The sequence below is a fragment of the Canis aureus genome, chromosome 19 (assembly GCF_053574225.1).
Source record: "Canis aureus isolate CA01 chromosome 19, VMU_Caureus_v.1.0, whole genome shotgun sequence".
NCBI classification, from domain to species: domain Eukaryota; kingdom Metazoa; phylum Chordata; class Mammalia; order Carnivora; family Canidae; genus Canis; species Canis aureus.
The window spans coordinates 44,437,523-44,461,227 of NC_135629.1; the positions used below are offsets into that span (position 1 = coordinate 44,437,523).

Consider the following 23,705-nt stretch of genomic DNA (forward strand, 5'->3'; position numbering starts at 1 on the left):
GCATGGGAATTTACTGGGTCTACCCCTGCATCTCCCCTGAGAGCCAACCAAAATAAGTATGGAAAGAAGCCGCATCCAATGACTAATGAATGGGATGTGTCTACAGAACTGGAAAGCCAGACACATGTAGTGTGAACACAGAGGCCAGGGTCCTCCTGATGTTCCCCTCAATACAAGATCCATCTTGCACCAAAATCAGAATCATTTTCCTCGACAAACTCCACTCTCTGTTTTGGCTCAATTGCAGTACGTCTCATCACTGTCCCTTGATTATTCTACAGTGACCTTCAAAGTAAATATGAATCATAAAACCACAGTACCATTCCACGCCTACCAGAATGGCTAAAATGAGGAAGGCTGGCAACACCAAATGTTGGCAAGAACATAGGGCACTGGAATCTGGACTTGCTGCTTGCAAGAGGGTAAAAGGACAAAATCACTTGGGAGAACAACCTGCCAGTTTCTCACAAACTTACACCTACCTATGACCCAGAAATTTCCCTCCTAGGTAATTACCCTAGAGAAATGAAACCATAGGTTTACTCAAAGATCTATAAAAGAATATATATACAGCAGTTTTATTCATAATCAGAAACAACCTAACTCTCCATCAATCTAGAAACAAACAAGTGTGGTATCTTTGTTCTATGGAATACCACTCAGTAATGACAAGGAAAAAGGGGCTTATATCCACAATAACATGGATGAGCCTGAAGTACATTTTCCTTTTTTTTTTTTTTAAGATCTTATTTATTTATTCATGAGAGGCACACGCAGAAAGAGAGGCAGAGACACAGGCAGAGGGAGGAGAAGCAGGCTCCATGCACGGATCCCAAAGTGGGACTCGATCCTGAAAATCTGGGATTAGGCCCTGAGCCAAAGGCAGATGCTCAACCGCTGAGCCACCCAGGTGTCCCTAAGTACATTTTGAGGGGAAAAAGCCAGATAGAAGAGTACATACTGTATGATTCCATTTATAGGAAGTTCTAGAACAGGTGAAATCTACAAGATAGGAATCAAGAAGCCATGGCCTTTGGCGGGGCATGACTAGAAGTCAAACAGAATTGATTGGAAAGGAGCACAAAGGAACTTTCTGGTATAATAGGAATATTCTAGATCTTGCTTTGGGTGGTAGACACAATAGAAATATAAAGATGCCAAAGCTCATCAAACTGAACACATAAGATCTGTGTGTTTTATTATATAAATTACATGTCAAAGAAGTCAAGGGAAGCTATAGTCAGTGGTTAGTGGGTGTGGGAGTCAGACTACTTTGGGCCTCACTAGCAAACTATGTGACTTTGGACAAGTTGCTTAACCTTTCCAAGCTTTGACTTTGTAGTTTATAAAATTGGGATGATAAAAGCGGTATTACCTTAAACAAATCAAAACTTTGAACTTCCCAAAGGAAAGTCCATTTATGGTTGCATATCATCACTGGAGTACAGTGTTGGTCATAAAAACAGGCCCTCCATCAATATTTGAAGAAGTATCCTTGAATTAATGCAAGTCTAATAAATTTGGTGCATTTCTAATGCATATCAAGGAACTATTTTGCTCTCATCTTGAGATCAGATGGCTGTTGGTACGTTTTTTCAGAGGGGGCATCAACCATATATGAGCTGCAAGATGCCAGGCCAGAGGTTCCCATGGCTTCTTGTCTCCTCTGCACAGTACCAGCCAGAAAAGAGGAAGCTGATGTCCACAGAGGCCACAAGTGTTGTAGAAACAGCACAGGGTTTTTAACCCAGAGGTTATGGGCTTGGGTCCTAGTCCCACCATCTCCCAGCCTTAGATTCCCTGTCAATCAAATGGAGTTGATGAAGCCTACTATGCTAGATTGAATATTTGTTCCAAAATCTTCACCACCCCTCCTGGGAGAGGATTAGCTTTGCTGCCCCCATTGGATACAGGGTTGGCCAAGTGAGTTTGCTTTGGCCAAGGAAGAAGAAGTGAGCATGCCCCTTCTAAGCAGAAGCTTCAGAACCCATCCTGTGATTCACCTTTCAAACTCTGCCTTGAGACTCGCATGTCACAGAGGCTTCTCCTTCAGCCTATATCTCAGAATTAAAAAGACATGCACCTGCAGTCAACCCACAATGGATATGTAAGATGAATGAAGAATAAATCTTTGTTATTCTGACCCTTCAGATCTGGGGACAATGTGTTACTGCAGCATAATTTAGCCTGAGCTGACTGACATGTTCCCTCTCAAGGATATCATGAGCATCAACAACTTATCACATCATGGACTCTCGACCATGTGCCACATATGCAGCTTATGGAGATCCACGAAGCTCCCTTTCTGGTGGGAAAAACAGACAAGTAATTGGAAAATGAAGACTTCCCAGTAAAGAGAGATTCACTTCCTTCTTGAAACACACCGTAATGGAATTTAAAGCATTTCTAAAAGCATAAATTCCAAGGGAAATGATGAATGTAAAGGCAACAATATTCTAGCATTTCTTGGCATGGGGTAGAGAGGGGTAACTGATTCAGCCAGCAGATCTAAAAGTGCAGAATCCAATCCCACAGTGGAAAACACCAAAAAGAAACTTTCAAAGGCCCAGGAATTAGCAGCAAGTCACCTCGAGAACCAGGGCTAAAAGTGAAAGAAGCCCTGCCAGCCCCAGACCCACCAAACAGCCCAGGAACACTCCTCCCCCAGGCAACAGAAGATAGGAGTTTCTTCCCTGGAGAAGGGAAGTTTTTGCACCAAAGATCCTGGTTGCATTGAAGGTAGAGGTGCTAGGTTGAACCCAGGGGGCTTGAATAAGGTTGATGTGCTGGCTATCAAGGCCCCATCCTGCTTCCTTCTTGAGAAGCCCTGAGAGTGTTTCCTCTACTTGGTGGATGGTGGGTTCTTCTCTGGAGGAATCCAACCAACCCAAAAGAAGAGACTTAAACATGCAGGTGTTACGGGTTCCACAGGAAGCTATCTGGTCAGACCACCCTCCAGAGAAGCTCGGTCAACAAGCAGAAGTATTCCAAATACTGTGCGGTGCCCCACTCTTAGGCCCCTCTCCGGTAATGACCACATTACAGATTTGTTGTATTTCTCTCCAGATCTTGTTTCTCTTCATTTACATACATAAGTATATACACGTAGACATACTATTACTTTGGATGCAGAGATTTTTTTTTTAAGTGGTTCTTTTTCTTATGATTTTATTTACTTATTTATTTGACAGGGAGAGAGAGAGAGAGAACTAGCACAAGCAGTGGGGACCTGCAGTGGGAGAGGAAGAAGCAGGTTTCCCACCAAGCAGGGAGCCCGAAGTGGGGCTCGATCCCAGGAGCTGGGATCATGACCTGAGCCAAAGGCAGACACCCAACCAACTGAGCTACCCAGGCGCCCGATGCAGAGATTTTATAATTAAATGGTGTCACAGCCTACATATTATTGTACACTTGCTGTTCTAGTCAATCCTGCATCTTGGAAGTTCTTAGAGCAGAGTATATTTAGATCTCCCTCTTTCTTTCTAACTGCTAAATAATACTCCGTTCATGAATGTTCCACGGTGTATTTAACCCTTCCCGTGTTATGTGGTGTCTGGCTTTGCACAGTTCCACACCTGTGGTACAAACAAGGGTGCAGGGGTGGGGGCTTTCATCTTTATCCTCTACGCTGTGTTTTAATTTGCTTTTCTGTGATGACAAGTGATACTAAGAATTCTTTGTACTTTGAGTCTGTGAACATTTCAGTTTTCCTCTCTGAGAACTGCTCAATCCATCTGTCTTACAAATATTTTCTCCCGATGTGTCCCTTGTCCTTCAACATTTTGGAACTTCCTGTCAGTTATATATATTTTCTTTCTTTCATAATTTGCACCCCACATTTGTAAGGATATTCTCTTTGCTGTGAAATACCAGTCTAATTTTATTCTTTTACTAACGGGAGAAATAGTTCTAGGTGAGCCAGGAGTGGTTCATCTTTTTCTCGCTTGTTTGAAATATAGCATTTATTAGAGACTAAGTTATAATATCGGTGGACATTAATAATACCTATGAATCTCCTATCCCTGCGCTGATGCCACACTGCTGCTAATTACTACGGATAGCAGGAGAATATTTAAATAAACAGTGGTGAATCTCACTTATTAACTATCCCGCAGCCACTAAATTACTGAATATTTTCAAAGACTTGTGAATATGAAAACTATATGGAAAAATAAGTAAACTTGTGTGAAGTAATAAAGCAAAAGCTGAGTATAAAACTTTATATATACCATACTTTGAAGCAGCTGAAAATATGCATGCATATGAACAAGGATTAAGATGAACTTGAATTCATTTTGGCCTGAATGAATTCAGGCCATTATTTTTCTTTCTAAATTTCTTCTAGGGGCCCCTTGGTGGCTCAGTCAGTTAAGCGTCTGCCTTCAGCTCAGGTCATGATCCCGGGGTCCTAGGATCAAGTCTCTCATCATGCTTCCTGCTCAGCGAGGAGTCTGCTTCTCCCTCTCCTTCTGCTTCTTCCCCAGCTTGTGCTCTCTCTCTCTCTCTTTCTCTTGCTCTCTCTCAAATAAATAGAATCTTTTGAATAAATAATAAATAAATTTATTTCTTCTAGATTCTTGTACATTCTCTTAATAATAAAACATGTTTCCAACACTCCCCAGCCACGAGACGTTTTGTGCTAATTTTTAGCCTTTCGTAGGGTGGCTTCTCATCCATACTTCAGACCTGTTTTCTCCTCGTGGTTTCAGATAAAATCTACCTGGTCGACTTGAGTAACGAGCAAGCCATGTCGCTTACCATCGAGCCACGGCCCATCAAGCTTAGCCGCAAGTTTGTCCCTGGCTGCTTTGTGTGTCTGGAGTCACGGACCTGTAGCACCAACCTCACCCTGACAGCCGGCTCCAAACACAAGATCTCTTTCCTTTGTGATAACCTGACTCGCCTGTGGATCAACGCCGAGAAAACCATAAGTACGTCCCCTTAGTTAGCACCGTCCTCCGGGGCCCATGGGCAAATCTCCCTGCCCCACCTTATCTTCTTAATGGGGTCTGCTGAGTAGGTTGTAATAGTGTGATCAGAGATGCCCCCTGCAGTGCAGGGTGAGCAAGGGCAACCAAGCAGCGAATGGTGAGGTGGAGACGTCCCCCACTAGGACCAGAGCCTCAGCTGGAACGGGTGTCCTTCAGAAGTGCATTGCACTTCCAACTTCATGCTTGTGTCCTCTGCTTAGCCTTCCAGCATCTTTCATGAGATCCTGTCCTCTGTGTAACCGCCCCACCAACCCACCCCACCCCCACTTCCATGTTCAATGAGCCCTTGTCTCCTCTTACATGAGATTGAGTCTTGAGGTCAAGACTGTGGCTTGTTTCATTTTTTTGTCCCTGTGTCCCCTGGTAGTGCTGGACATGTATTGATCATGAAATAAATGTTTGATGAATGGAGGGCAGCAAAACCCCTAGTCACCTCCCCACTGGGCCACCATGACCTCTGACATGGATGTTTAGAGTTTCTATAGATGTGGCAGCAGAGGCCACAAGACACAAGACAGCCAGCCATGCTAAGAAGTGACAGATATCTCCCCAACTCCATCCCTGCTCTGCCTGCTGCACAGAGCCACCTCCCCAGAGTCAGTCGGGGATGCTGGGAAGCAGGGTGGAGGAAAAACCTATGCCCTGCCCATACTTAGCATCTGAGACTCAGATACAGAGAAGAGAGGCTGACACACAGGAAGAGAACGTTTCAACCCTAAATACTCCCCAGAGGTTGGTCTGCCAGTTTAGGGCAGAATAAGAATGTGAGAGGGTGGGCCAGAGGGGCAGCTAGAAAAAGAGCATGGAGAGAAGGAGGCCAGGAGAATGGAGGACAGAGTGGGTGGGGAGAGACCAAAGGGAAAAGCCAGAAAGTCTAGGATGGTCTCTACAGCTGGGGAGGATGCACTCCCGCTCTCCTCCCTGCTGGTAGCACGAGCCCCTCTTTTCCAGGCTGCCTGGACCACCGGAACTGCCGGAGGAGGCCCTACTCCCTCCAAGTGCCTGTGGACATCCTCCAGCTGCCTGTGCAGCTGCACGACTTCTCCTGGAAGCTGCTGGTGCCCAAGGACAAGCTCAGCCTGGCACTGGTGCCTTCCCAGAAGCTGCAGCAGCACACACAAGAGAAGTTCTGCAACACGAGCTTCAGCTACCTGGTGGCCAGCGCCGTCCCCGGCCAGGATCTTTACTTCGGCTCCTTCTGCCCTGGAGGCTCCATCGAGCAGATCCAGGTGAAGCAGAACATCTCGGTGACCCTCCGCACCTTTGCCCCCAACTTCCAACAAGAGGTTTCCAGGCAGGGCCTGACCGTGTCCTTTATACCATACTTCAAAGGTAAGGAGGTCTCCCTCTCTCTCTCTCTCTCTCTCTCTCTCCCCATCTTCCTGCCCCTTTCTTGTTTGGGGCATCCATCTTATTTTGCTTTGTGATCGTCTTAATTAAGCTGTCAACTTGAAGAGTAGGGAGAGATGAGTGCGTTGGTCCTCTCACAAGACGGTGCATCCTCATCCCAACTCTTCCATTAACCTACTGTGGAAAAATCCCAGGAGTCAGAAATAAGACTCTGAAAGTGGGAGGTGACAGTTGGCAGCAGCAGAACAAATAATCAGGTTCAAGCCTTTTTTGGAAGCAGGCAGGGGCATACATGAGAGCTAACCAGATATTCCCGAATCTTGGATTTTTTAAGGTGGGAGCATAAAAATCCTTATGCAGGCATTTCTGTGAGTCCACTTTGACAATTCGGAAGGTGGTGTGGAGTGCACAGAGGAAGGCAGGTGGGGGAGAGATGGGTCTCCAGAGTGCCAGGGTCCTGTTCCCAGCAAAGAAACACAGCCCCTCCTGCCAAGCAAGTGTTTGATCTTCAGGGTGCTGGGCAGCCAATGGGATCTAAATCCTTTGCAACGGGAAGCTCTCTATGGTTGGTTTTCAAAGTCACAGTTGCCATTACAAGTTGCTCAAAGTCAGAGGCCACTTAAAAATTGACCAAGACTTTTATCTGAGGTTTACTTCAGATTTTGTTCCCAGAGGCCTTAGTGGGGAGGGAAGAATTCTTTGGCCATAAGATTAAGGTTAGTCCAGGCTGCCTGATATCTCTGCAGCTACCCAAAGAACTCCTCCTGGGGAGTCTTTGAAAACAAGACATACCTTCCTCAGTGTAGACTGTTGGAGTTGATCTCACCGGAAGGTCAGGTGACATGTTGGGGGTCTTTTGCTTTGCAATTCTGTTCTTCCCAGAACCGGAAGTGATTTAATCTCTGAAACAGAAACCAGTCCCTACCAGTCCCACTGTAGAGCAGAGCATCAGGTAGATGTTAGCTATGTCGAGGGCGTTTCTGAAAGGAAGCTTTCAGAAATAACCAGCGGTTTGGCAAACTAGCCTTGGGTTATTTTTTTTTGGTTGGTTGGTTGGTTGGTTGGTTGGTTGATCGATTTTGTTCAAAAGACCTGAGCACTTAACCTGAGACTCTCACCTTGTGCTGACCAACAGTTACTAGCCACGTGTGGCAATTTATGTTTAAATTAATAACAAAATTAAAAATGTAGCTCCTCTGTCAAGCACATTTTGGGTCTTCTACAGACACACATGGCAGTGCCTACTTGCTTGGACAGCATGAATTGGGGTACCCAGGAGATAACGCGGGTTTGGTTTCAGACCACTGCAATAAAGCAAGTGAAATGAGTTTTTTGGTTTCTTGGTGCATATAAAAGTTATATTTACACCATATGGTAGCTTAGTAAGTGTACAATAGCACTGTGTTAAAAAAAACAGTATACATACCTTAATTTAAAAATTCTTTATTGCCAAGGTGCATGGCTCACTCAGTTGGCAAGAACATGCAACTCTTGACTGCAGGGTTCTAAGGTCAAGCTCCACATTGGGTGTAGAGATTACTTAAAACTAAAATCTTCATAAGCAAAAAAAAACAAAAAAACAAAAAAATTCATTGCTAAAAAATGCTCACCATCATTTGAGCTTTCTGTGAGTTGCAATCACTGATCACAGATCACCATAGCAAATATAATAATAAAAAAGTTTGAAATGTTGCAAGAATCACCAAGATGTGACACAGAGTCAAAGAGTGGCAAATGCTATTGGGAAAAAAATGGCGCCACAGATTTGCCCAACACAGGGTTGCCACAAACCTTCAATTTGTAAAAAACAAAAATAAAAAAAGCGGAATCCACAAAGCATAATAAGAGGAGGTGAACCTGTGAAGAACTTCTGTGTCATTGCAAAAAAACTCTGTTGAACAGTGCTCATCTAGGCAGGTTGACATCCATTTTGATTCAGTGAAATATCTTGTGTGGATTCCCTCCCCTGTTTCTGCAGAGGAAGGTGTTTTCACGGTGACCCCAGATACAAAAAGCAAGGTCTACCTGAGGAGCCCTAACTGGGACCGGGGCCTGCCATCCCTTACCTCGGTGTCTTGGAACATCAGTGTGCCCAGCAACCAGGTGGCTTGCTTGACCTTCCTAAAGGAGAGGACGGGAGTTGTCTGCCAGACAGGGCGTGCCTTCATGATCATCCAGGAGCAGCGGAGCAAAGCTGAGGAGATCTTCAGCCTGGAAGACGAGGTGCTCCCCAAGCCAAGCTTCCACCACCACAGCTTCTGGGTCAACATCTCCAACTGCAGCCCTGTGAGTGGCAAGCAGCTGGACCTGTTTTTCTGGGTGTTGCTTACCCCAAGGACTGTAGGTAAGGGCCTGCAAAGTCTTGTGGGGGTGGGGGTGGACCACAAATTGGCAGCTGGAGGGTAGGGCGCAAGCCTGGGGGGCAAGTCAGAAAACATGGGTTTGAGTCCTGGCTGGCAGGTCAGCTTTTGCAACGATAATGCTGCAAAACAAACCACCCCAGAACTTAGTGGCTTAAAGACAGCTATTTGTTATTGCTTACATGTTGGCTGGGCAATTCTGGTGTAAGTTGGGCTTATCTGGGTTCACTCATTCATGAACCTGTGGACAGCTGCAGGTGGCTAGAGGACTCTGCTGTTCTTGGCCACACACACTCACTAGGTTCCTTGGCTCTCCTTCCCACGGTCCCTTACACTCCAGCCTGGACCTTGTTCTCATGGCAGAAGCAGAGAGATCCAAGAGAGTCTGGAGGAAGCATGTAAGGTCTCTTGATGCTTGGGTTAGGAACTCACACACCAGCCCTTCTACAGGTCTTCTTTGGGCCTGCCCAAAGTCAAGGGATGGACAATAGGCTCCACCTGTTGGTGGGAGAAGCTGCAGAGTCATGTAGTAAAAGACGTGATTCAGGGAGTGGGGAGAACTAGGGAAGTTTTATAGTCCATCTATCACTGTCATTTACTATTAATCTCTCTCTAGTGTAGGGGAAGGCTCTCAAAACTCCTTTAACCTTCCTCATTTTAGAGGGTAGATAGATGATAATAACTACTTCGTAGAAGTATCATTGGGAATTCAAGTGCTGGAGATTCAAATGTGGGGACCTGAAAAGTGTGACAAAGATACTTGGTGCTAGCATTTTTTAAAGATTTTATGTATTTATTTTAGAGAGTGTGTGCGCACGTACAAGCAGGGGAAGGGAGCAGAGGGAAAGAGAGAGAATGCAGAGCCTGATGCAGGGCTCAATCTCATGACCCTGAGATCAAGACCTGAGCTGAAATCAAGAGTCAGACACTTAAGTGCACCCCCTGGCACTGGCATTTTTTATTCAGTCCAGTGAAACATGGGAATCCATGTAATGCCCTTGATGACAGGCCTTATGCTCAAAGTTGCAGGATCTGCTCAAGAGTCTCCAATGAGGAAATGCATGTGTGACAGGGCAGTCGTGGTGGGGCCACATTTGCCTTTATTCCAAGGTAGTCACAGAGCACCACACAGTGTTGGAACCAGAGGGACCATGGAGGACGTTCCTCCTGGCCCTTTCTCTTTGTGGCACTCAGAGAGACGAACAACTGGTTAGCAGCAAGAGAATTGAGAAGTGAGAAGTGAGAAGCTCTCCCAAACTCAGGTTAGCTCCTGAGTTTTCTGACTCTCTTACATTCATTTTCTGTCATTTATTTCTATTTCCTTTTTTTTAAAGTTTATTTATTTATTTAAGCAATCCCTACACCCAGTGTGGGGCTCGAACTCATGACCCTGAGATCAAGAGCTGGACACTCTTCTGACTGAGCCAACTAGATGCCCCACTTCTTTCTATTTCTATTTCTCTCTTAATTTCTCCTTTCATTTTCTTGAACAGGCATCTAAATCTCTGTTTGGTGCAGGGCTCTCTCTCTATCTCCTTTACAACTGTAGGAAAAGGACAGCACAGATGAAACCACCCTGTCCTTAATGCCCTCACTTCTGACTTTTGCTACCCTTCTCACCCAGTTAGACTGTGACACCTGGGTGGACACACCTGGGGGTAGGCCTAGAGTAGCCTTTGAAGGGGATCTAATAGGGCACCTGATTTGTTTTAGTTATCTGTACTGCATGACAAACAGTCCCAAGATTCAGTAGCTTATACAATAACCATTTTGGTTGCTCACAATTCCGTGGGTCAGGAATTTAGGCAGGATACAGCAGCATGGCTCTTATCTGCTCTTAGATATCAGGAGCTGCCACCAGATACCTTGAACAGTGAGAGGGTAGCTGGGATGGTTCACCTGGGGACAGACACCTACAGCCTTGGTATTTTCAGCTGGCTTCCTTAGTTTGTTTTCCTCATGGAGTCTCCGCGTGGTTGGCTTGGGCTTCCTCCCAGCATGGCGGCCTCAGCATAGTCAGACTTCTTACGTGGTGACTGACTGGCTGTCCCAAAGACAGAAAGTGCAAGAAGTTCCCAGGCCTCTAAAAGGCCCCAGAACCAGCAAGTCAAGAAGAGTCAAGAAGAAGGGAAATAGACTCCTCTTACTGTGAAGAGCAGCGTGTGTGTACTGGGAGGGTGGGGAGGGATGCTGGCCATCTCTGGAGACTGTCTACCCTGGTTCATCATTGGCCTGACCACCCCCATGCCTCCTCATCCCTCTCCCTCGTGTCTTTGCTCACAGACCTGACTGTCGTCATCATCGCGGTTGTGGGAGGTGGCGCCTTACTGCTGTTTGCCCTCGGATTCATCATTTGCTTTGTGAAAAAGAAGTAGGTGGAATTTCTCAAACTGTCTTCAGCTGATCTGACGCCTCCTTAGATCATACAGACCAGAGCTGTCATTAATTACTGACTTCTTTTCTGGCTTCCCATTCCTCTCCCAAGGATCGGTGTTAAATAATATTGCCAGATGTGAGTTATACTTGGAGGGGGGTGGGGACCGAAGACTTGGTGGGTGACATTTTAGCCTGAAGCTTTTACACAGCTGTCTCAGCCCAAGTCCCCTGGGAATCATTTACTGTCTGCTCATCAGACGGTGGTCATGATGGGGATGATCTTAGCAGGAAAATGCTCAAGTCAGCCCTGCCAGACCAGGCCGCTGAGCCTATGTCCTCTGTCACTTTGAGAGTGAACGCATGCGGCCCCAGCTTGTTCTCCTCGGTTTCTTAAACATTTTTGTGCTTGTGTATTGGACTCCAGACAAGCACCAAAAAGCTAGCCCTGTGGGCGAGAGGAAGAAAGACCCAGTTACCTGACTCATCTCACCTTCCACCCCCTCAGGATGACAGCTGCTGTTTTATGAAAGCAAAGTGTTGACCTTTTGAGATAGAATATGTGCTGCTACCAGATTTTATCAATTCTGCGCATATTTCTGATTAAAGCCGTGAGGGAGAGGGAAATTGCTTTCCTTTGCACGATTCAACCTTGCAACAAGACAAAGAGAATTTCTTTTTATTAACTGGGGCCATGAGCAAACAACTGAAAGTCCTGATCAACAGTGAGACTGTCTAGAAATGTCTCCACTAATGAGGAAGGGGCTGCCCATGGCAGATCCAGGGAAAAGTCTCTTCTCCATGAAATGGGATTGTATAGATACCACACAGGGGGTGGAGGGGGGAAGGACTCCTTTCAACAAATTATCATTGTATGGTTTCTCTGGGAAACTTTCTTGTCTGGGGTGCAGTCTATACCGTCTGGATCAGAAAGCCCGGTTAACATCGGGCTCGTTTCCTCATCAGGAGGGAACCAGACAAGGGGAGGGTCCAGCTCTTGCCTCCATCTCTAAACTGCCCCGTTCCTGGCAGGAGAATCCTTAGCCCTCCCCAACCTTGCTGTGGGGCCATAGTTGACAGGTTTGCTGCCAAGTTGTAGGAGGGTGGATGGGTTTTGCAGTGAGAATGGAGGACTCGTTCATTAAGCAAGGTGTTTCTGAGCGCCTCCTAGGCCCTAGGAACCATGCACAGTGCTGGGAATATAATGGTGAGCAGGACACAGTCTCTCCTCCCACTGCCCAGGGCAGGCAGAGGGACGAAAGAGGAAGGCAAATGAAGGACCGGCTTCAGAACCCCCAGAGAAGAACATTGATGGAGACAATCACAGCTCTGTGGAGCTCAAAGGAGGGGCATCCATCTCAGGGCTTCAGGCAGGAGCCTTTGGAACCCATCATCCCAGCCAGAGACTCGGAGTTACAAGCTAAATGTACTAGATTATTTTTATTTCAGAAAAGGACAGGGAGCCTGTCTACAATTAGTGAGCCGTCAGCCTGTGCATTATATGGTCCATTATGTTAATTGAGCTAATGTCCTCCATTTGAATCACCAGTCAGCTAAAAAGCCAGTGTCCCCTGTTTTTGGCTCTTGGAGATGGAGGATGGAGCTTTGTTTTCAGTGCCAGAGAGTGCTAATGCCCATCCACACCCAAGTACCAAAGAACATTACAAACCAAAGGTTAATGGTGTTATTGAGGAACTCTGGCATCCCAGCCTGAACGTTATCTTCTTTTGAGCTCTGTCCCCTTATGCAGGCTGTTACCCTCATACAGCCTCCTGCTGAAGGGACTAGATCCCTCTGCTAATACTGAGTTTCACTGTCCCCGACCCCAGCTAAAGACTAAGATACCCTGAGTCTTCTTCTGTTGTGTCATTTAGAATCCAGATGGCCAGCACTTCTACCCATGCAAAAGAGGGATGATGAAGCATTAGCTACGGAAGATCCACGTCATAGAGGGTTAGCAGGGGCACGACACAACCACACCCGATGTGGTCGGGCTGGGGCACCACCCTTTCTCATGGGAAAGAGGGGCTGGTTGTCAGCTCTTTCCACCCCTGCAAATCCAAGTGCAGACAGTGTTAAACATGCCCTCTCTAAACCACTCTCTGCTCCCTGTTTCCACTGTGAAGACTGGAGACAGAAGCTGGTCCCTTCTAAATGCTCCCGAAGGACAGTAGTTTCAGTTTCAAGGGCTAAGGGATTTGAGGGACTTGGGAGAGATGTGCGAGAACCCCTGAAGGACCTGAGTTCCAGTAGGGATATGCCAATGGAGCACAGCGAAGATCATCCTGTCCTTTCTGACTCTGACTTGTTCTCCTTCTCTCAGTAGGAAAAAGAAGAAAACCAAAGGCCCACCAGTAGGCATCTACAATGGCAACGTCAACACCCAGTTGCCAATGCAGTCAAAGAAGTTTCCGAAAGGACGAAAGGACAGTGAGTCCCACGTGTACGCAGTCATTGATGACACCATGGTGTATGGGCATCTGCTACAGGATTCCAACGGCTCCTTCCTACAGCCGGAGGTGGACACCTACCGGCCCTTCCAGGGCCCCACGGGGGACTGCCCTCCCTCTCCACCCGCCATATGCTCCAGGGCCCCAACTGTAAAGTTGGCCACAGATGAGCCACCCCTTGGCATCCCTGCCGAGTCTGAGAGCGAACCCTACACCTTTTCCCACCCCAACAACAGGGACACAGACATTCCATTGCTGGACACCCATGAGCCAGAGGAGCCTACAGAGTAACTTGGACCCATCCCAAAGAGTTTGCCTAAAGCTCAGCACTGAGACACCCATTAGGGGTCTCGAGCAGAAATCCTAAAGAGGAATTAAATGGAAGGAACAGCAGGAGGTTTTTCAGGACACCACCAACCTCTCTGATTTCCAAGTGGATTCTGAGTCCAAGTGGATTCATTTCAATGATGAGATGTTGAAAGTGATGAATTCCGATCTGGATACAATCATCACAGTTCATGTCCTTCTAAACTCAGGTTGGGTTGTAAACCAGCCCGTAATGAGAGGGGAGAGCTGTGAGTCACCACGGTTGCAACAAGCCCTGGATTTGGATTTGGATTTGGACCTCTTCGGGGCAACAATTCCAATCCCTTGGAGCTCATGCAAGGTCCCTGCTCCTGCTGGAGCCCCTGGATGAAAATGACAATGTGCCTTATTACTTTATTATTATTATTTATTTGGTGGTCCTATATATATAAGAAGTCAAATTTACAACCATATAGCTCTTTTTACCTGACATAGTAACAACTCACGCTAACTGGTTGGATGGCTGGGTTTTGACTTCTGTCGACCACCAGATAAACATGTGCCTGTCCCCTAGAAGGTGGGAATAATTTGCAATCTGTCCAGCCAAAACAGGGTGTGTATGTTTGAGGGCATTGATAAGGGACTTCCCAGTTCTCTTGCTCTGCGTGCGTGTGGTCATCCCACTGCATACGTTCATCTTCAGTCCTAGAAGTAAGAAAAATTTCCTTGCATTGCCATGTGCGTGGCTGTCCCTGCTCCAGCAATACTTTGGCATTTAAACAGAAAATTAGAGAGTATTTTCAACCTCTAAAACTGTTTAAAAATATAGGCCACTATATTAGTTCCCTCTTCCTACTGTAACCAATTACCTCAAACTTGGTGGCTTAAAACAAGATAGATTGCTTATCTTATGGTTCTGGAGACCAGAAGGGCAAAATGGGTCTCAGTGGGCTAAAATCAGGGTATCAGCAGAGCTACACTCCTTCTAGAGGCTCTAGGGGGAGAATTGTCTTCCTTGCCTTTTCAAGGTTTTAGGGTCTGCTCCTTGCGTCTGATGGCTGGTCATACTGTGGCACTTGCACCCACGATGACACTGTGACACTGATTCTCCTTCCTTCTTTCCTGTACATGGACCTTTCATTTATAAAGCCCACCCACCCAGATAATCCAGGATAATCTCCCCATCTCAAGATCTTTAATTTCATCCCACTGAAAAAGTCCCTTGTGCCAAGGAAGGTAACATATCCTCAGGTTCTGGGGAATTAGGACATGGACGTCTTTGGGGACCCATTACTCCACCTATCACACCTTCCTGCCACTGCAGGAGAGACTAGGAAATAACCCAGGCCACAAGGTGTGTTTTGTTTGGCCTGCAGAATCTTTTTGATGAAGTAGTTACTAACATGTAAAATTATACAGTTTTTGCATAAAAATCCAGACCAGGAGATCTGGCCGTTGCTGGGGCTCACACTGTTCCCTAGCAGCAGCCAGTGGGGCACCTGGTTCCCCAGTTCACCCCAGTCCCCACCACTCCCTCTTGTCTCCCTCACTGATGCTGAGTATCTGACTACTGACGAGTGTCCCCCCCCACACACAAAGGTCGCTTTGTTCATAGTGAAATGGAAAGTTTGGGACCCATGTCTTGTGTCAAAGGAGAAGACTGGCCTTGGGGCTGGTGTGTATTGTAGGAGAGTTGTTTTCTCCCGCACAGCCCGCATCCCTCATTTACACTAATGACCGGCCCAGCTCCCAGGAGCATTTGCCTCTGTGGCCCCTGCTCTCATCTGGAGGGAGAGGGATTGTGCTCCGGCTTGCTGACACGGTCCAAAGGTCAATGTTTCTGCGGCCAAGCCTCCTTTAAAAAATAAGTGTGCTTCATTGTGTTCAGTGAATTCACCTCGGAAATGCACCGCCTAGACTTGTTCACGTGCTACTTTGCCTCCACAAAAAGGAGTTTTGCAATCTCCTAAATGGTGTGTATTCCAAGGCCTCTAAGACTCTTTCCAGAAGGAAGAGTCTGCTGTTTGGGTGATAGGCTGGGTGCTGCCCTGGGCACCTTTCCCTTTTAAAAGGCAGGCTCCTGGGCAGCCAGAGTGCCTCAGCGGTTTAGCGCCGCCTTCGGCCCAGGGCCTGATCCTGGAGACCCAGGATCGAGTCCTGCCTCTGGCTCCCTGCATGGAGCCTGCTTCTCCCTCTGCCTGTGTCTCTGCCTCTCTCTCCCTCTGTCTCTCATGAATAAATAAATAAAATCTTTAAAAAAATAAATAAAATAAAATAAAATAAAATAAAATAAAATAAAATAAAATGCGGGCTCCTGCCCAGTTACCCTTGTTGGCCTCTTGGCCTGAGGTGCTGGCAACACCCCCATGAAAGGCCAGAGGAGGGCTGGGGCGTCCTCTCCTCAACTGAAATTGTATTGTTACTTAAAATCCCCCCTGGAGCCCTGGCCTCCGCTCTGTGCCTTCTCTGACCTCCTGGGCTCTTCCGAAGCTCCCTCAGCCTGTGGTCTGCATCTCGCTGCCCCACGTGGCCGGCCACCTGTGGCCTGGCTGTCGTCACACGCACCACCTTTACGTACAGGGGTGCCATGGGCCCAGGTTCTTTTAACTGTTAGCTCAAAACTCTAGGCCCAGTTACTGTCATCTTAAGATCTCAGGAGAATTTAATATTTTTGGAGGTGCCAACCCGACATACGCCTGGCTCTTTCTCTAAAGCCCAGACCCCACTTAGGTAAAATATTTCAGGGCCCCTGGAAACCACTTGGACACACCTGCTGATGCCTACTGTGTGCCGGCACCAGGTCTGCGGACGCCTGGGTGGCCTCCACGGCCATCCGCAATGCTTGTGTGGAAGCCGGTGGAAGCCCGGCTGCTACAAGCCCGGGTTCTAATGCCGCAGTCATTTTGTGCAGGAGAGCAACGTCTCAGGAAGAGTGGGGAGTGGAAACACAAGTCCTTGGGGATGCAACCTTGGTCAAGGTTAGAGGACTGGTTTGTGTGGATCTGCAGTGCTTCACTGGGAATAATTTATTTCATTGTAGATACTTTTTAGGTACCATTTTATTCATTTCCTACACTTTTTTAAATAAACAAATGTACAAAAAAGAAAAATGGGCATCGCATTGTTTAAATGCTTCCGCTCTTTGTCCCCTAGTTCGGCTGAGGCCCTGATTCCCCAGTTTATTGTGGCAGGTTCAGCAGGGAATCAGCAGACATTGTCTTGACAGTGTGTTTATGGTACAAGATGCCAGGCTTTGGGCTGCCAGTGGGTAACTGAGAGGTCAGAGCCTGTTCTGTTCTCTGTTGAGACACCATTGGCCTCTGTGTGTGATGACTCCCGGTACCCCCCTAAAGATCTTGGGCCATCCTTGCCATTGACTGAAATTGAGCCCTAAGCCACATGTGGGTCACCAACCACCAGAACAGAAGCAAAAGGGAAGCTGGTGAGAGAAGAAAGCTCCAATAGGCCCCCCACCATTCACCTTACCCAAGTGCACCAAGGAGATAGGATGTTGCTGCATAACAAACCACCCAAACTTAAGTAACTTAAGAACAACCTTTATTTTGCTCACATATCTAGCAGAACTCATCAGGAATGGTTTATTTCTGCTTTGGGTGGCCTCTCTGGGCAGCTCAACTGGAATCTACTTTCAAGATGGTGGCATCACACAGCTGTGGAGTCAGTACCAGCTGCCAGCCAGGAGTTTTGATTCCTCTTCCCTTGGACTACAGGACTTTGGGGGCTTTTACACAACACGGTGGCTGTGTTCCAAGAGCGAGTATTCTCAGAGCAGAGAGTCGGAGCTGCCAGTGTCTGGAGACGTGGGCCTGGAAGCCAGCATGGCATCACTTCCATTCTAGTCTCCGGGCACATCCATCACTGAGCCTGCCCACACTTAAGGGGAGGAAGCAAAGACCCCAAGTCTCGGTGGGAGAGGAGTCAAAGAGTTCACAGCCATCTGCTACTCGCGGGGGGATAAGAGCCAAGTGTCCAAGCCCCTAGACAGCACTAACCAACACCTGTTTTTTTTCTTTTTCTTTTTTTAAAAAGATTTTATTTATTTATTTATTCATGAGAGACACAGAGAGAGAGAGAGAGGCAGAGACACAGGTAGAGGGAGAAGCAGGCTCCATGGAGGGAGTCTGATGTGGGACTCGATCCCGGGTCTCCAGGATCAGGCCCTGGGCTGAAGGCGGCGCTAAACCACTGAGCCACCTGGGCTGTCCCTGTTTTTTTTTCTTGATCACCATGTTCACATCTAGGCCACATCCCACCTCTCTGCCCTTTGTCCTGGATTTTGTTCTTGGACTTCAAGAATCAGTCTTTGGGCTTCTGGTTTTTTCTCTCAGGGTTCTTAGGGTTCTTCTCTTTTTTTAAGATTTTATTTGAGAGAGAGAAAGAGAGCATGAGCAGGTTGTGGGGTTGGGGGGAGCAGGTAGAGAGAGGGAGAAAGAGAAGCAGGCTACCCACCAAGCAGGGAGCTCAATGTAGGGCTCTATCCGAGGACCATAGGATCACAACCTGAGCTAAAGGCAGACACTTAACCGACTGAGCCACCCAGACACCTTGCCCCTTGGGGGCTCTAACCGTGTCCTCTATTCTATGATGAGAGTGTCCCAAATGCTAGCTGATACCTCCCTGGGTGCCAGGCCCACATTTTCAGCAGCCTGATAGATTCATATGTCCCCATATGCCCCAAACCTGATTGCTCCAGAGGCAAATGCATTGTTTCCTCATCCCCTTGCCCTAAACCTTTACTAGGAGTTGGCTTCCTGACTCTGCCCCTACCTAGCTGGGTGGTCTTGACTTGCGTTCTGTTTTGCAAATGTCTGCTCAAGAGTAAATCTTCCAAGATCACTTCCATCTCTAAAATGCTTTGACTCGGGCAGCCCGGGTGGCTCAGTGGTTGAGCGCCTGCCTTCCACCCAAGGCGTGATCCTGGAGTCCGGGACCGAGTCCCACATCAGGCTCCCTGCATGGAGCCTGCTCCTCCCTCTGCCTGTGTCTCTGCCTCTCTCTCCCTCTCTGTCTCTCAAGAATAAATAAATAAAATCTTTAAAAAAATAAAAATAAAAATAAAATGCTTTGACTCTTCCAGTCTCCCAGGCCCGGATATTGGTGGCCCGGACTTTAGTTCATCCCTGTCACTCACCCAGATTGCTTTAGATGCTTCTCTTCCTCTACCTTCCCATTCCCTCCCACCGTATTTTTGTCATCATGTGACTGCCCTGCTCTCATACCTGTGCCTGCATATTTGCCCCTCAGAAGAAAATCCTTGATCTGCTGAGGAGATCCCTCCTGGTCCTCTTCACCTCTCCAGATCTCTCCCTCCATTCAACCCATGACCTCAGAGATCTGTCCCAATGGCACTCAAATGGCATCATGGGCACTCCTGCCCAATTATTTACTCATGTCGCTGTTCCCAGAAGACTCTGCCAGAAGCTGTGCTTCCCACCTCCTTTCCTGTGGAGACCGTACTGGCACTTCAGAGTCTACCACAGTACCCACTTCCTCCAAGAAGACCTCCAGGCCCATCAAGTTCTCCTCAATGGCCATAGTCCTTAGGATGCCTAATAATCAGTACTGAGGTACATTAGTATCATTAGTTGGAAGTTTATACTTGCACGTGTTTTGCTTAGCATGGATGTCCTTGTCTCAGAGTAGGAGTTCATGTTTCCTACTTGGCTCATCCTCCCCGCGTTCCCCAGCACAGCAGGTGCCTAGCAGTAACATCTGTTATGTTCATTGTCAGGATAGAGACATCTTGTACTTCAGCAGTGTCACCAGGCAGGTATCCTACTTGAGACGGCCAGATGGAGGGAAGGAATTCAATGCCAGGCAAATTCCTTATGCTGGAAGCTCTCAAGCTTCTCTCATGGCAGCCTCTGATGATTCCAGCAGCGATGTTCCATCTCCAGTTTACTGGTGAGCAAAGGAGACCCAGTAAGATGGAGTTACTCGCCCAAGGACACAAACACACAAGAGGCAGGACAGCAGATGTACAGCCTTTGTACCATGCTCTGCTGCTCAGTTCCGCCCAGGAGGACAACTCCTGGGATCCAGGATGAGGTAAGGGGCCGCCAAAGTGGTCCAAGTCTCCCCCACCCCACTCCCATCTTTTTTCCTTCCTCCAGGAGGCCATGAACTTTGATAGAAGAAGCTTCAGGGACACTGAACCCACCCATAGGCCCCCTCTGGACTTTGTGTTGGCAGCTCCTCCCCAGGTCAGGGATGCCTAGGAATCTGGTGTTACAGCCACAGAGCAAAGCACCTGTAGCCCTCCAGGCCCTGCCAAATCCAGCTCCCCCCACACTCAGCCCTGCTCTCAGCCACACCTCTGATGGATTCCTGCTCTCAACAGGAGAGGGGAGTCACACTTCACACCTGCGTGATTTCCAAGATCACTGCCAGGATATGCCACGCACCCTCAGCCCAAGTTCTACTCCAGAGGTAAGCAAATAATTCCCTACCCCAGGGCTCACTGTTCTCTGTTTGGGGATTTAGAGGGCTGCTTCTTGGCTTTAAAGGTACTTATGAGAAAACAGAAGAACACGGAACTCAGTCTAACCCCCCAAATCCCACCTTTCCTCTGGCCTTTTGAGATCCTCTTGCCAATCCATGAGCTACAGGGCTGAGCCTATATGGCCTCTTGGCCAGCGTTTGATGCAGGTAATTACCAGGAGCTAGACTATGGTCATTTCAGACCCAGACAACAAACAGGCCTAGAAAAAGATTTGCTGTAAACTGGTCTAAGGACATGGAAAGAGGGAAGACCCAGAACAGATGACAGGAAAGATCTCCCTCCCCAGCCTTCAGTCCAGGCCAGCCCAACAGCAGCAGCGAACACTCCGGTCTTGGCTCAGTCCCGTCTCTATTACTATTTCCAACACTTGGACCACCCAGCAGCCCTTCACAAACCCTAGAGACAGCTGTGTGTGCCACCTTGCAGTCACACGGGCCACACGCTCAGGAGGGCCCACACATAGCTCAGTGCTCCTCTGTTGCCAGTTTGAAATTCTTGATTTCAAACAAGGGGCCTCGCATTTTGATTTACCCTGCAAACGATGTAACCACCTCTGGCTGGAGTTCAGGGCTGTTAGCACCCCTCATCTCAGAGGATGAAGCTGGCTTGGAGAGATTCAGGAACTCATTAGGGGCCCGCAGCTAAGTGCGCAGGAGAACCAAGCTATGAGTCCTCGGGAGACTCGAGCTCTACCCCACTTTCTTCAGAGTTCTGGCCTTTGCTTGCTCACACAATTCCCTTTCCCATGCACCTGACTTGTGAAACTCTACCGAAGGGCCTTTCTGTACCACTCATTTATTTTTTTTAAGAATTTATTTATTCATGAAAGATACAGAGAGAGAGAGGCAGACCTAGGCAGAGGGAGAAGCAGGCTGCCTGAAGGGAGCCCAATGCGGGACTCAATCCTAGAACCCCGGGATCATGACCTGAACCAAAGGCAAAGTCTCAACCACTGAGCCACTCAGGTGCCCCTCTACCACTCTTATTAACTGACTGAAACTCATAATTATTAGACTGATAATCAGAAAAGAGAACATTTATAATAGGGTCACAGGATAGACTATGAACCGTCCTATCCAATACAGTAGCCACTAGCCATGTACGGCTGTTTAAATTTTAATATTACATTAATTTTAATGTAATCAAATTTTAATCAAGCTGGGTGCTAATTGGTACATCAAAACTTACGGGGGCTTCCTTTTTCAAATCAAGGGTACATGGCTGTGTGTTGAAGGGACACTAAGGTTGGGGGTGGGAGGACTAGGGAAAGGGTATAGAGTTCACACTTGACTTGAATGTATACCTCAGGGTGTTTGTAGAAGTTACACTTCCTCATCTTATTTTGTTTGCCCCTCCTATAATGTACTTTCTCAATTGTACTGGGCACAAGTTCAAATGTTCAGTAGTCACCTGTGGGTAAGTGCACAGGTTGGCAACATTTTCATCATCACAGAAAATTCTGCTGCACGGCACTAGTGCAGTGTGTGTGCACAAGTGTGTGTGTGTGTGTGTGTACAGTACCACCCTCCATGAACTGAATGCTTACTATGTACCAAGGACTCTTCCGAAGTGTTTCTATGGCCAGATTGACGAGCAATGAACACCATCTCTCACTCTCTCCCCACTAAATTTTTTTTTTCTCTTGGCCCTGATAGCCTCGGGCTTGCTGGTTTTCCTCCTTCCACTCTGGTTTTCTCCACCTTCTTCACTGGTTCCACCTTGCCTCCTCACCTCTAAACATCAGAGGGGCCTGTGGTTCAGGGTTCAGATCCCTTTCTTTCTCCACACTCACCCCTTTAGTGACCTCCTCTAGTCACATGACATTGAAAACCATCTACATCCTGATGGCTCCCAGGATGGACCTCGCCCCTGAATGTAGTAGATACTCTTCCTCCTAAGAGGAAAAGTGACCATCTCCACTCAACCTCTCCACTTGGCATCTAATGGGCATCTCAAATTCAAAACATCCCAAACTGGGGTGCCTGGCTGGCTCAGTCTATAGAAGGTACAACTCTTAATCTCGGGGTCATGAGTTTGAGCCCCATGGTGGGTGTAGAGATTTTTTTTAATCTTAAAAACAACAACAACAACAAATATCCAAAGCTGACCTCCTGCTGTTCCGTCTCCAAATCCACTCCTCCCATTGAGAGGAAGGGTGGAAGAAATAGGTTGCTCCAACTCAGTTGATGGTGGCTCCATCCCTCCAGTTGCCCAGAGTCTTCCTTGACTCTCTTACATGTATGTTTGATCCACCATTAATCCTTTTTCTTTTTTAAGTAAACTCTACTCCTAATGTGGGGCTTGAATTCATGACCCTGAGATCAAGAGTTGCATGTTCTACTGACCAAGCTAGCCAGGTGCCCGGGGGGCCACCAATGATTTTAATGGCTCTTCCTTGTATACAGGATCCACCATCCTCCTACCTCCACTGCTTTCACTGGTCCAAGCCACCATTACCTTTCACCTCGATGATGCTGTCACCTCCCCATCAGTCTCTGTGCCTCCACCTTTGCCCTCTGCTGCTTCATCTCAATACAGTAACCACAGTGATTCTGTTCATATATAAGGCAGATTTCATGACTCCCCTGCTCAGAATACTCTGCATCGCCCCATCTCATTCAGAGTAGAAGTCAAAATCCCTCCTATTGCCCATGAGGCCCTGCTGGACCTGGCCCTATCACTTCTCGAACATCAGCTCTTAATACCTACCCCCTCAATCATCCTGCTGCACCCACGCTAAGCCCTTGTTAATTCTTGAACATTTGGTCTCATTCTGGTCTCATTTGTGCTTGCGTTTCCAACTAGAATGCTCTTCCACCAGAAATACCTCTGTTCTCTCCCTTATTTCCTTTAAGTCTTTATATAAACATCACCTCAGTACCTTGATAAAATCCCATGTGGCTTCTGTGGCCACACTTGAAAATGTTAAGGCTTCTCCCAACCTCCACACTTCATATCTGCTCCCTTGCTTTATTTTTACTCCTCAGTAATTATTACTATCCTTAGTAATTATTCCTATCCTTAGTAATTATTACTATCTAACAAACTATATGTTTTATTTCTTTGTCTTGCTTATTGTTGCTCTTCCAACAAAATTATAAGCTTCATGGGGCATCTGAGTGGCTCAGTCAGTTAAGCGTGTGATTCTTGGTTGCAGCTCAAGTCATGATCTTAGGAACGTGAGTTCAAGCCCTGCATTGGACTTAAAAAAAAAATTACAAGCTTCATGAGGCAGGAACTGTTGGTACGTTTTACTCATCCTCATCCTTAGTACCTGGAACAGTACCTGGCACAAGATAGGTTCAAGTTCATATAATAAAAAACAATACCTTCTACAAGATAAAGGCCTATT

The 23,705-nt window shown here is 47.2% G+C and overlaps 1 protein-coding gene across 1 annotated transcript in view; it reads left to right on the plus strand.

Annotated features, from left to right (window-relative positions):
- The window catches only part of CDCP1 (CUB domain containing protein 1), a 57,839-nt gene extending 40,899 nt beyond the window's left edge, over positions 1–16,940 (plus strand). The window contains exons 5-9 of the mRNA XM_077859197.1: positions 4,710–4,931; positions 5,943–6,323; positions 8,320–8,685; positions 10,985–11,072; positions 13,401–16,940. Of these exons, the coding sequence (XP_077715323.1) occupies positions 4,710–4,931; positions 5,943–6,323; positions 8,320–8,685; positions 10,985–11,072; positions 13,401–13,815 (1,472 nt within the window). The 3' untranslated portion in view covers positions 13,816–16,940. The remainder of the gene's footprint in view (positions 1–4,709; positions 4,932–5,942; positions 6,324–8,319; positions 8,686–10,984; positions 11,073–13,400) is intronic.
- Positions 16,941–23,705: the final 6,765 nt, after the last annotated feature.